Below are 14,342 nucleotides of genomic sequence, written 5' to 3' on the forward strand. Positions count from 1 at the left end.
GCTACAGAAACATTGGCTGGTGAGTCTAGATGACTTGAAAAGCCTGTGCAGTTTTGTAGTTTATATGTAGGCATGTGCTTTTGACAAGGTAACTCAGTAGTTGCATGTTGAAACATAGTGTATGCTATTCAAGCTTGTGTTATATTGTTTTCATAAAGAATCCTGTAATGTAATGAGCTACTTTTAAAGGTAATGCACTGAAGACAGGTCTACTAGTTGGCCAAGACAGTGGCAGGGCCAGAGATGGCAGTCGATTGTTTGGTTGGTGGGGTCAATATTTTGGTCCAAACTTGAATATCTTGAACAGTTGACATTAAACTTCGTGCCAAGATTCATGTTTCCTAAATGACTTTTAATTTCTGATGACAACAGCAACCACTTTTTGGTCCAAACAGAAATATCTCCAGAAATATTAAATGGCTTCCATGAAATTTGGTACAGACATGGTCGAATGGACATGGTTGAATTAAAAACTCTACCTTTCTGTCAATTCATCTAAGGCTTGTTTGTTTATTTATTTTAGGCAAAAAAAATAATAATAATAATTTAGCATTACAGACTAATCTGACATTAAGTCTACATCCTTGGCTGATTCAGTTTTGTGGTTTATGAAACAGTTTACTTCCAGTTTTTGCCTTTGTGTCTTTTTTGATTACTAATTAGTTTCACTTGTCCCTGATGAACCTCCTTGTGTTCCTAGTCTGTGCTATCCCTCTTTTTTGCCAGTTAGCCTTCATATCAGGCTCTTTAGTCCTCTTCTTGTGTTTTATGTTCTGTGTTTTTAGATTATTGCCTCCACCTTTCAGTGTATTTGTTTATGGATTATTCTCTTGTTGTGACCTATTCCCACCAAATTGTAAGTCTTTTGTATTTTGACTTTGTTTTTGAGGTTGAGTTCAATGAATGATGCATTTTGGATCTGTCCTGTTGTTTTTGCTACTCTGCTTGATGTATTGTGACAAGTTTACATTGTCATTTCGCATAATAAATGCTAATTAAATGACACATTTAGTAAAGTGCTTTTAAGAAGACAAGCAAGAAGCACATTTGATGTATTTAACTGTGTGCCTACTGCATCCCCTCCATTAATAAGACAATATTATGGAGGTGTCACTGCATCAGCACTCCTAGTTTGTAGGTCTGACTCAGTCAGATTGCTGTTGTGACTGTTCCAGAAGTAAGTCAGGGGCAAGTTCAGACATGTAAAATTGCAGACACATTTACATAATGAACTTAAATTATTCTAATCAGCGCTGTGCCATACTTTCTCTTGGATTTAAACTGCTGTTAATGAACTCAATGTCATCTCTGCAATCCCCCACCTCCAGACTATTTAGTTAGCATTAAACTTAAAGTTAACCTGACATGCCAGATGGTTTGTTACACAGAACCATTTGGGAAGCTGCCCAAAGAAACTGTTTGGAAAAGGGCAGTTTCAAGAAAACCCCTGGCAGGTTATGGGATGAACCATGTGTTATGTTTAACAAGACCTAACTTCAACCAATCAGATCAACTCACTGAAGCCTTCAGTGTTGTTCTTTGCTCTCTTTCAGTGATGAAATACTCTCCAGTTCTGATATAACTGATGCTAACACAGTATTTACACTAACCTCTACAGGAGCTGCCATTGTTTGCTGAAGATGAGTCATTTCCATGGATGCTTTTCATTGTTGTCACAACTAAAACCACGCCAGCTGCCAGTAGTCCCTCTGAGGATGCAGACTGGCTCGCACCACCTCTGGTGCAGACACAAACAGATAGCTTGGAGCCTGGCAAGATGGATTCTCATGTGATCATGTGATCTTGTGAAACCAGTTGTCTCGCCAGGTAAACTTAAACTAACCTCTAACTCACAGCCCATAATAAGATTTGTTGAGTGAACTAAGTCTGATCCTGTTCTCAGTGACAATGGTTTCTGCTGGTTGAAGAAACAACTGACTCATTTGTAAGCTTAGTAAAAGTTTTTTTTCTATCATAAATAAAGTGTAAATATTGAATTAAACATTGTGCGTCTCCACAATCACAAAACACCTTTCATTTATGTTTAACAGTGTGCATGTGTCTCTAAAAGTATTCTCATGAATAAGGAATAAGGAATTATTATAATTATAAAGCCTAACACATCTCAACAGACCTGCAAAGTGCACATGGGACGGGATCACAGCTGTCAGATCGTCTTTAACAGATCAGTCACATGACAGCCGGAGGAGCTGGAACATTTGTGTCTGCATGTTTATTGGGATCCAGAAAAACAAGGATTAAACAACTATGGTCTATAATATACAAAATCAACAAGACGTTAAATCTGAGCATGCGAGCAGCCCGAACCAGGGAGAAAAAGGCACCCTGCTGTCTCCATATTTTGCACGCCCTCATGCTTACACTTCTGGAATCAAGAGTTCTGTCTCCTCACTTGAAAATCTTTACTTTTCCTTTCCCCCTGGTACATCTGTCGTCATGTTGACAATGCTTGTGCTCTAGCAATCCTGCTTCTTACAGTTGATGAGAGCAGACTCTGATTTACTGCATGTTCGGCCAACACAGCCATGAATTAATCCTGGTACCCGAGCACAGCTGATAGGTGTATCCCACTGTGTGTCAGGAGCACGGGGGCAGGACAGGGCGATATCCCTGCACCCATGCAGAGTTGTTTTCGTTAATGATAACAATGACGAAATGAACCTTTTTTTCATGACTAAAACCAGACGGAGACGGGCTAAACATAGCTCTTTGATGACGAAAATATGACGAGACGTATCTGTTGTTTTCGTTGACGAGAGGAGACGAGACGAAAATGTTAGTGGGTTGGCTATAGCCCAGATAGCACACATACGTCTCGCTGACATCGGCCTCAGATTGTGCGTCGGCATTCTACTCCTGATGTCTGTAAATGCATCAGAGAAGCATCGGCCCATAGCAGGGACATGGTTTGCTCTAAGTTAGCTCTAAATTCATTTAGCCATTGCTAGGTGGCCATAAGTCTTTCCAGCATGTGAACAGTCTCCATCTAGACAACAAATCAGTGTTGAATTTGGAAAAGGGTCAGGTAACGTTAGTTAGCGTTAGCTGTTAGCTAGTAGCTGGTGGGCTTCAGTGTTTTTACAGCTGCAGAGTTAACTTTAGCAGTTAACTGGCAGCTAATGAAGGGAAGCTCTGTTCTGCTCTATTTGTAAATATGACTCAACTAAATATAACTAACCAACATTTCTCATAGTTCAGTACTGGTTATGGACTATTGTTGGTGTGTTTGTACTGTAAGTGAAGTCAATATCCATTTCACGTAGGTGTGTTTGAGTTTAGTGAAGCGTCTCTGGAAAACACAACAGACTCCAGTTGTTTCTGTCATGTCCCTCCAGTCCCCCCCGCCTCTCCTGTAGAGCTGGCCAGAGTTCAGCAGCTATCTGCGGTCAAGTCGGGGCTGTCAGATCGCACCGCAAAATAATACACGTGAACTTTTTGTGGTTCATATTTTCAAGTCATGCTTTCTGCTGGTGCTTCATACAGTGTTGCCTGTGACACTGTATTAATTATGGGTTATTTGGAGGTCTTGTTGTGGTGCTTTTTAACATGTATAATAGCTAAAGAGCATAGGACTAATACTATTCGCTACAGGTCTCTTATCAACTACGGTGGCTCTGTAAGGTCAGACAGCAGCCGGGAAAAAAGGCACAGTGACGTTTTCCTTCCTTGGTGTGTCTATTTGTACGTGTTTATTTGTAAAGTATGGGTATAGTATTGTATAGTATAAGTGAATTGAACAACCTGGGCTTATGTGTTTTGTCTTTTTTCTCTACCTTGCAGGCTCATAAGTCTGCCAGCATTCCAGACCGTGCTGTCCGTGTGCGTCTCCTGACTGGCCACCTGTATATTTTTATCTGTTCTGTCTTGTTTAACTTTTCTGTGCTGGAATTGTTTTGCCTATGCAGTCCGAAATAAATGTATGATCATTAACTTGAATTGTTCGTATCTCTTTATTTATTCACACACTAAATTAGGAAGCTATTTTGATGGCCAAGCATATTATTTTTTTATTGTCATATTACCATATTCCTATCACATGTAAGATGAGATATTATGATAGATATTATGAGATATGAGATATTTGCTGATAGAATGATTTGACCTGAATAAATAAAGGCCATAGAAGCTGTAGAGAGGCTTTATTGTGTAAATTTGTGTTTCTTATTTAGCATTACAGTAGGTATATTATTTATATTTAAGTAGTAATATTTTTACAGTGTCATTGAGTTACTGTAAATTATTATTTCATTGTCATTTATATTACTTTGTATATTATTTCATTTGTATGTTCATGTGCAGTGTTTTAAGTGATGTATCCCCTTGGTTGAGTTAATTGGTTCCTACCTGCTCTTGTCTTGGTACGGACAGATATAGGTGACACACTCAGAGAGAGTGCCTCGTGCTTGACAGTGTAGAGATGTCGCTGTACCCCTAAGTTGGAGTTTGTTTTGTACTGTCGTGCCGTGTTGGTGGAAATTAAATGAGAGAAAGAAAGACAAATTGTAGCCCGCTTATTACCCACAGCCCGGAAGAACTGGAGAACACGAACAACAAGAAAAGAGGGTTACAGTAATATTATTATATGAGCATATTTTTATGTCAAATGCAGCGCCATTGAGGGTTTGCTTGATTAAAGTCTTGTGTTCAGACAAAAATCAAGCATTTTCAAATGTAACCCCCACCTGGATATGTGATCTTAAATATTCTGAGCTGAAATATTCTCATTTTCCTCTGTTACTGTTGAAGAAAAAAAAATATTTTAAATCTTATTTATTTTATTGAGGAAAAAGTTGTTGCAGTCTGGCTGTTCAAATTCATATTGCTGAATAAAACATAGTCAGTTTTAGACTGTTCAATAAATCTTAATCCTGTTTGGCCCACAATTTAGATTGTGTTTTAAATTTTGGCCTCTTCTGTGATTGAGTTTGACACCCCTGTTTTAAAGTCATAATTTTTTTGACTAAAATTAATGACTAAAACTGGACTAAAACCCTTTTAGTTTTCGTCGACTAAAACTAGACTAAAACTATCAAGGACAGAAATGACTAAAATGTGACTAAAACTAATAAGCATTTCATCCAAAAGACTAAGACTAAAACAAAATCAAAAATGGCTTGCAAAAACAACACTGCACCCATGATGTAAGACAGCAAAGGTGGATTTGGATACATCTTTACTAAATTAAAACCATTGTGTCATGGGCTTTGAACTTGCACTTTAGATAATCATAAGATAGGATAAGAGGGTAAGATACATGTACACTACTAATACCACTGACTTACACTTTCACTTATCCTTTAATTTATCTTGCTTTAAAATAAATAGCATTTGGCTTGGTTATGACATATTTCACTAGTATTGATTTATGCCGCAATTTATTATTATTTTCAACATTACATGCACAAATTTTTCTGTTAAAGATCAAAAGTGGGTCTACAAAACAAGACATTGGTATTTTAGTTAATATTTTCTCAGTGTATTACTTGTAAATAAGTCAGGGGGTAGTGTAGGCTGCATACCTAACTGCTTGATTCCATTGGGCATGGCTGTGTCACGTTCTGGCTTCACCGTGGCCCGAGGAGCTGGTCGCCGCTATTCTACACAGTGCTTGTGATTCCACCAGAAGTGCTATAGCATTTCCCAGAAGCGGCTCTCCGCTCAGCTCCACTGAGAATTTGCGCTGAGTCTGTTTTTGACAGATGCCCTGTTGAGCTGGACAGAAAGTCACACAGGAATGGCAAAGAGAATCCTGTCAGTTTTTGTTAAAAAAAGGATCAATTTAACTACATAGCCTACTTACCTGTGGTAGAAGCACAAAAATCAAAGAAAAATGACAAAATAAACAAAACCTGAGCAAGTCAACAACATAAGAATGGCAAAGCTTTGTGCTCCTGAAACGCTGCTCGCAGGGCATAAAGCTGTGTGGAGGATGGATCAAAACTTTGTCACAGACGTCACATGTTCAGTCCAATCAGATTGATTTTGTGATTATTACTGACTGGCTGAGTTTGTTTGGCTGCACAGTGAACAGGTGCACCAGCTGCTCTAATGCTCAATAGCTGACAAAGTAGCTGCTCAAGGAGTGTTTTCTGCTCCCATAATTCTGTAGTTTTAGGCTTAGTTCAGCTGGAGCTCAGGTTTTGCAGTGACAGGCATCATTTTCTAGTTGTTTTCTACTGGAAGTTTATTGGCATGCCGCTAATGTGCCCTGGGCAACCAGCATTTTTGCAGGAGTTCTTTGAACGCTTTGAGTAGAATAGATTTTTTTTTCTCCCCATTGCCAATCAGATTAATTGAGAAATGCTTGGAAATATTCATGACGGACAAACTAATGGTGGCGGCTGCTGGATACCAGGTGTTATATGGTTTCATCAACCATAGTTAACACGATTTGAACAGAAAACAGTAGTCCAGGAAACAAAAAGATACTTGACAAAGCAGGAACATAAATAAACTGAAAAGATTAAAGAGCAGTTTGCAGGAATTTGCGGTGTTTCTATTGCAACAATTAATGCAAATTCAGCCAATTCCTGTGAATTGTGCATGACCTTGCAATTTTGTCCAATCACTGCAACTTTTTACAAAAATTTGATCAATCATTGTAGCTTCCCATGAGTCCCAGCAATCATAGCAGCCACCATACACGTAGTCTTAATGAACTGAACTTTTTTGTATTTTTTTTTTTATTTTGTCACAGGTACTGAAAAGTTATTTATAAAAGTTAGGTGCAGTTTTAAGTTTTGTAATTTTGTGCTTTTGACTGAGAAAAAAAAAGATTTAGCTTCTTTGTGAAATACCATCCCAGGTGCACTTTTTTATTTACAAATAAAGAAGATTTTGTTAGAATTTTTGTAATTCTGAGCCTTTTTGGTCAGGTTAACGAGAAGACTCAGAGCAGAGTGCTGTTTTATTCTCCCTGGAACCAGCTGCCTTTGATTTTTGATGAATTATGAACAAAAATTACTTTTAAATTGCAATTTTCACTTGATCCTGCAATTTTATTGCAAAATCCACCTAAAAACATTCAATATGCATCACAATTATTTTAGAAAAGTTGAAGTGAAATCAGACATTTTAGGCCACAACAATCCCCGGAAAATGCCTGCAAAATTCTGGAGGGACTGACATCAGTTCACTTTTAAAGTCTCCCTTTCAGGATCTCTTTGGGCAAGCTGCCCCGTGATACCTCCTCTTACCTCCTCCCTACCCACCTGGATCTCCCTATGCCTGTGTCCACCTCTCCATGTTTTATACACATGTTTAGGTAGCAAGGAATGAAGTTAACTGTGTATAACTAACCAAAATTAAAGGTACAAATCTGAGCTTACTGCATGGCAAAGTCATAGTTAGTCTATGGACAGGTGGGTCAGTGGCTGCCTTCTTAAAAGAGCAAAAAAACAACAGCTTCAACATAAAAGTGTCTTTTGAGTTTGGAAACCTGCAAAATGCTGTTTGATTGAGCCCTTGCATTGCATTTGTTATTATCTTGGTACCAACAGGTGTCTTCAAATAAACCAGGACTGAAATTTTAAGGGTTAAAACTTGAATAGTAAACTAGCAATCACTAGCAAATCAATATAGCGAGTAGGAAAAGTTCAGAAAGCAGGGAAGGTTCTAACTTTAAATTCTATCAATCAGGAGATAACAGTTTGTTTCTCACAAGCCAACCTGACAACTACGGTATTTGAAAAATTTAAATATTCACAAGATAACACTATGAACAGATTTGTAGGGCCTGAGCACCAACCTCAGTGTGAGCACCCTTTTGAAACTTAAGGAACTGTTATTTTTGTTTGCTCTTTATTGTTATTCCTTGAAATGAATCACATTTTAGGGGGCTTGAACATACTCAAAAACGGCTTTTGTCAATGGGTGGGGTAAAGTGGCTTGGCCACGCCCTATAAAGAGCAGGCCCTGCAGCACGTTTCACCAATATGCACAAAACTCAGTACGTACATCAATCATGCCCAAACGCATAAAAAAAGTCTCTTGGACCCATAGGCTAAACCTAACAGGAAGTTAGCCAATTTGAATTTTGTGGTCAATTTTGGCATTTTCCACATGCTGTCCCTACAGGGATCACCAGATCGACTTCAAAATCAGTGTTTGCCATCTAGTTTGTGATGACAAGTTATTAAAAGATTTAGCTACCAGGGTGTGGCCATGGCATTGAGGGTTAGGGTTATCTGATGTTTCACCATGAAACAGAAAATTCTTAGAAGTTTGGTCTAAATGGTCCAATCTACACCAAACTTAAAATGTTTGACAATAGACCTGCGTTGAACACATCTACATGACAGTATTCTGTGATAGTCATAGCACCACCTGCTGGCAACCTGGAAATGATATGTTTTAGACTTTGACGTAATCATCCTAACAGGCTGACCATATCAAATTCAAATGTGGTCAGAAAAGATGTTGATAAAGTTGTATTGTGATGATTGTGATAAGGGCTGGGCAATAAAACGATAAAGATAACTATCGCAAAATAACTTTTTCTCGCTAGAAATGTAAGATGCGGTCGATACAGTGTTGATAGAACTCATTCCATCCATGTTTTGACAGACAACGCGAACAGCCAATAATAATGAGAGTAGCGCCGCGCCGAACCAATCATGTGGCTGGAATAGAGCCACGTCAGGTTAGGTTGATGCACACAGCACAGATAGATGCATTGGAGTAGCAGCCGGTAGCAGCACACGCGTTTGGGCTGCTGCAGCCTTGCACACCAGTATGTCAGGAGTGGGAGAGAGATGAAAGAGAAAATGAGTGTCCCTTCGATAGAAAATGTTAACGAAAACTGGAGCGACAGTGTTACTGAAGAAGACAACCCAACGGACACAGCACAAGGCTCAAAAAACGAGGACATCGTTGAAAAGAAGGGTCCGAGGAATTCGGTAGTGTGGAGATATTTTGGCTATTTAAAGTCCGACAAGAAGCAGAGTAGCGTGCACTGCAAATTGTGTCAAAAGCATGTTCCTACAAAGACGGGTAACACCACTAATCTTTTTTACCATCTAAAGCAGTGCCATCCTCTTGAGCATGCACAACACAAGACTTTACAATCCCAGACCCAAATAAGTGCTGGTGGTCCCCCTAAAACAACCAGTGTGATACCTGAGCAACAACAACAACAGACCATAGTGTCCGCTTTCTCCAGCACCATGCCTTACGACAAAAAAACGAAGAGACACAGAGATATCACAAATGCAGTACCCTACTGTATTGCAAAAGACATGATGCCAGTAAGTACAATGGATAATGAGGGATTCAAGCGGCTGATTAAAGTAATTGACCCTCGTTACCAACTCCCTGGCCGTAAACATTTCTCTCAGACAGCAGTTCCCCAGCTATAAACGGAGTGTAGAGAGACAGTTGAAAAGGAGCTGCAAATTGTGTCATACTTCGCTACCACATTTGATATGTGGTCAAGTTGCACATCTGAACCATACATGAGCCTCACTGCCCACTTCATTGACCAAGATTGGAATTTGAAAAGCAAATGTCTTCAAACCGCCTACTTTCCTGAAGACCATACAGGTGAAGTCATTGCTTTAGGACTGACAGAAGCACTTGCATCCTGGGGACTGAGTGAAGACAAACAAGCCTGCATCACAACAGACAGTGGGACCAATATAGTGAAGGCCACATCACTAAACAACTGGACACGGCTGCAGTGCTTTGGGCATAGACTTCACTCAGCTATTGGTAAGTTGGGGAGCAGAATTATATACAAAGTACCTATCAAAACTATTTTGGCAACCTTAATTGTATCTCCAGCTCAAATTAAGATGAAAGAATGAGCTTGAAATCCCACATTAACTTTAAGCATATTATTAAGAGTAACAGAAATTATGCTAATAAAATTACCTTGAATAATGAAATTGGAAAAGTAGGGATACTCAATTGGTTCCTTAAAAGTTAAGTAAAAATTGATTGCAAATTTTTTTTTTAATTCAAAAACTTGCTATACTGATTTGAATGTTTGATATTTTCTTTCTTTTTTTTTTTTTTTTTTACTTATTTTAGGTTTAGTAGTGTGTCAATATGAGTTATATCTCTGCACAGAAATCTTAAATTAATTTAATTTAATTTATCTATTTACCATTTATTCCTCAGAGAGAGCAGGAAAAGACAAGAGGGTGGAGCGAGCTGTGGGTATGTTTAAGAAAGTGGTGGCTGCCTTCACTTTCTCTTGGAAGAAGAGAGACATGGCTATTGCCCATGAAGAGCATCACTTACCCCAACACAAGCTGGTGACAGAGTCACCCACCAGGTGGGGTTCACGGCAAAGAATGATTGGAAGGGTGTTGGAGCAGCACAAAGCCATCTCTCAGGTACTCAGTGCAGATAAGAAGACCAGGCACTTGGTTCCCACCTGGCAGGACCTGGATGTGCTGGAGTCCGTGCATGAGGCCTTGAATCCACTACTGGAATTCACTGATTCACTCTCTGGTGAATTTTATGTGAGTGTGTCCTACCTCAAACCGATGCTGCATCTCTTCAGAACACAGATTCTGAAGACATCTGAAGATGAAACACAGCTCACAAAGGACATAAAGATGACAGTCATGGCATACCTTGATGAAAAGTATGCTGACCAGAAAACTGATGACCTGCTTGATGTGGCAACCTTGGTGGATCCACGCTTCAAGGCACAATACATCAAGCCAGAAAAGATAGATGCCATCAAAATGAGAGCAGTGTCTGAGATGCTGGAGGGAAACCAAGACCTGTCCACTTCAGCCAGAACAGAGGAAGCAGGAGAAGAAGAGGGAGGAGCTGCTGCAATGCTACCCACCCAGAAGAAACAGAGAAAGTCACTGGGCAGTTTCTTTAAGAAATCATACCCCACCAGCACAGGACGCAGTGACAAAGAGACAATGGAAAAGGAGCTTGACAATTACTTGCTGGCACCAGATGCGGACAGTGAAATGGACCCTTGTAGTGGTGGAAGATCCATGAGAGAAACTTCCCAAGAGTGAGCTGCCTGGCAAAGCGCTACTTGTGCATCCCTGCAACCAGCACCCCCTCTGAGAGGGTTTCTAGCACAGGGGGTAATATTGTGACCTGCCACAGGGCAGCTTTAAAACCTGAGGCAGTGAACAGACTTGTCTTCCTTGCCCGCAACCTGTAGGGTAATGTCTGGTCCAAAACATTGACAGCACTGAGAGACAGTACTGCACTAATTGGGATTTCTTGTGCCTTTCTTTTTTTGCCTTGGAGCATAAACTGATCACAATTGAGTGAATATGTCTATTTTGTTTATGTTCTCCTTCGTTAACATTTGAAAGCTGCTTGAATTTGTACTGTTCTTTTTTTTCAACAATTTAAAACTGTTTGAATCTATACAAAGGAAAGGATACAGTATAAAGTAAGTTTTTTTGAGATTTTACTTTGTATTTATACCTATTTTATTTATTTGGAATTGACAAAAGAATTTGGTTGTCCATTTTGTTTCTGTTCTCCTGTAAAACTTGAAAGCTTTAAGATTTTAGAATTAAGATTTTAGATATTTATAATTAATATTTTATTTATTTGGAGTTGGCCAACAAATTTAGTTGTCTATTTTGTTTGTGTTCTCCTGTAAAACTTGAAAGCTTTTGACTTGTCAGAATTGAGATTTTAATTTATTATATATACCTATTTTATTTATTTGAAATACAGTTGTATAATGTTTTACAGTACATTTGTCATGTTCAACTTTTGACAGAAAATAAATAATATTTAAACCAAAATTAATAATAATAAGCTTTATTTATATAGCACCTTTCATACAAAGCATGCAGCTCAAAGTGCTTCACATAATAGAGACTATGAAGAATAGGAGTAAAAAGTACAAATATATATATACATACAATAAAAATTAAGCAAGAATAGCACAATTTAAAGAGGATTAAAAAGAATATATATGTGCATATATATATATATATATATATATATATATATATATATATATATATATATATGTATATATATATATATATATATATACATATATACACACACACACATATGCAGTGCATACATACAACATACACATAATGATGATACTAAAGATAGTATAAAATGACAATTTAGAAAAAGCCATTGGACATGGAGTAAAAAAAAAAAAAAAAAAAAAAAGGAGAGGAACTTACTAACTTAGCCTTTGTACTACTTTCAAACTACCGTGAAGGCTCGGTTGAAAAGATGTGTCTTTAGCTGCCGTTTGAATGTCTCAACAGAGCCTGCCTCTCTGATGTGTTTGGGTAGGCTGTTCCACAGTTTGGGAGCATAGCTGAAAAAAGCTGCATCTCCAATTTTCTTTTTGTTATAGTTTTGGGTGTCTAAAAACCCAGCAGTGGAGGACCTGAGAGGTCTTGATGGAACATAGAACAGCAGAGAGTCTCTAATGTAGGATGGTCCTAAGCCATTGAGAGCTTTGTATACAAGCAGGGACACTTTAAAGTCAATTCTGGCAGACACAGGAAGCCAGTGCAATGTGGCTAGAACTGGATTGATATGTTCTCTCTTCTTTGTTTTGGTCAGTAATCTAGCAGCCGAATTTTGAATTAGTTGTAGCCTGTCAATGGACTTTTTTGGAAGACCAGTAAGTAGTGCGTTGCAATAGTCCAATCTGCTTGACACAAAAGCATGGATTAGTTTTTCAGCATCTTGCTGACTCAGGAATGGCCGTACCTTGGCAATGTTTCTGAGGTGGAAAAATGCCACCTTGGTCAGTTTATTTATGTGGGGGGTAAAACTGAGTTCAGAGTCTAAGATAACCCCCAGACTCGTTACTTCTGGTTTCACCCAGGAGGACAAATGGCCATTTTTTTCCAGCAGGTCCTTCCTTTTTGATAAGGGGCCGACTAATAAAATTTCTGTCTTGTCCTCATTTAATTTTAGAAAATTATTGCTCATCCAGTTATTTATTGCTGAGAGGCAGGTAGTGAGGGAGCGTACAGCATCTATGTCATTTGGCTCTACGGATATATACAGTTGTGTGTCATCAGCGTAGTTATGGAAATTAACATTGTATTTCCTGATGATATTACCGAGAGGCAGCATGTATAGGGAGAACAGCAGAGGGGCAAGGCAGCTTCCTTGTGCAACACCAGAAGTTATGTCATAACTCCCTGATGAATGGTTCCCAAGACAAACGAAACATTTTCTTCCTGTAATGTATGTTGGAGCCAGTTTAAGACCGAATTAGAGTCCAACATAGTGCTCAAGGCGGTTTATGAGAATTTCCTGGTCAACTGTGTCAAATGCAGCGCTTAGATCAAGGAGAACTAGGATTGAGACCTTGCCGGTATCGGCACTAAGTCTCAGGTCACTGACTAACTTTGTAAGGGCAGTTTCTGTACTATGGTTAGTTCTGAAACCAGATTGAAATTCCTCTAAAATATTGTGTTCGTTAAGGAAGTTATTAATCTGGTGGAAAACAACTTTTTCTAGAACCTTGCTTAGGAATGGAAGATTTGATATGGGCCTGTAATTGCTCAGCACAGTAGGATCTAGATTAGGCTTTTTCAGTAGAGGTTTCACAACAGCAGTTTTAAAACCCTCGGGGAAGATTCCAGTCTCAAGGGATGTGTTAATAATTTTGAGAACAGACTTTGACATACTGTTGAAAGCACTCTTAAGGAGTGAGGAGGGGGCTGGGTCAAGGCAACAGGATGATGGTTTGCTCTGGGTGACAATCTTACAGAGGTCGGTGATTGATATGCTGTTGAAGTTGCACATGGTTGCCCAGTTTTCCTGAGGTTGAATGACGGGGTAAGCTGGAGTTCTAGGAATACTGGCTCTGATTGCTGAGATTTTATTGTTGAAGAACCTTGCAAATTCCTCACATTTTGAAGTGGAGGCATGGCTGAGGAAGTCAGTGCTGGGTGCCGGATTTAATAGTCTGTCAATAGTGGAGAAGAGTGTTCTAGAGTTATTTTTGTTTTGATTTGATCAAAATCAATTTTGACGCAACCAGATCAAGAATGTTGCCATGCTGGTGTGTAGCCTCTGTGACATGTTGAGTGAGTTCAAGGCTGTCAAGCAGATTTATGAATTCCATTGCTTTAATATCGGTGCTGTCGTTGATATGAATGTTGAAATCTCCATTTAAGATGATTCTGTCATAACTGCTGGCCATAAGAGCAGCCAGATCAGAGAATTCTGTGAGAAATAGAGATAGCTGTTTTGGAGGCCTGTATATTGTTAGAATGAGTACTGCTTGATCAGCCTTAAGCACAAGTGCAAGATACTCGAAAGATAAAAACGTACCCAGGTCCACCTTTGTGCAGTTAAGCTGTTTTGAATAGATGGTGGCGACTCCGCCCCCT

General features: G+C 39.0%; 1 protein-coding gene across 1 annotated transcript; it reads left to right on the forward strand.

Moving 5' to 3' along the window:
* Window positions 1-9,473: 9,473 nt before the first annotated feature.
* LOC146327348 (E3 SUMO-protein ligase ZBED1-like) lies at window positions 9,474-11,006 on the forward strand. Its single transcript, XM_084716254.1, has 2 exons — window positions 9,474-9,819; window positions 10,141-11,006. Exons 1-2 carry the CDS (start codon window positions 9,474-9,476, stop codon window positions 11,004-11,006), a joined length of 1,212 nt encoding a protein of 403 aa, XP_084572380.1.
* The last annotated feature ends 3,336 nt before the right edge of the window (window positions 11,007-14,342 follow it).

This window comes from Lutjanus erythropterus, chromosome 4 (genome assembly GCF_056507025.1).
Source record: "Lutjanus erythropterus isolate fLutEry1 chromosome 4, fLutEry1.hap2, whole genome shotgun sequence".
NCBI lineage: Eukaryota > Metazoa > Chordata > Actinopteri > Lutjaniformes > Lutjanidae > Lutjanus > Lutjanus erythropterus.

Bases quoted from the DNA above. Each gene is read 5' to 3' on its own strand.
- LOC146327348 (XM_084716254.1), top strand. From the start codon at position 9,474: ATGAGCCTCACTGCCCACTTCATTGACCAAGATTGGAATTTGAAAAGC. The intron at 9,820-10,140 runs AATGAGCTTGAA...TTTATTCCTCAG, and splicing joins AGCTCAAATTAAGATGAAAG to AGAGAGCAGGAAAAGACAAG.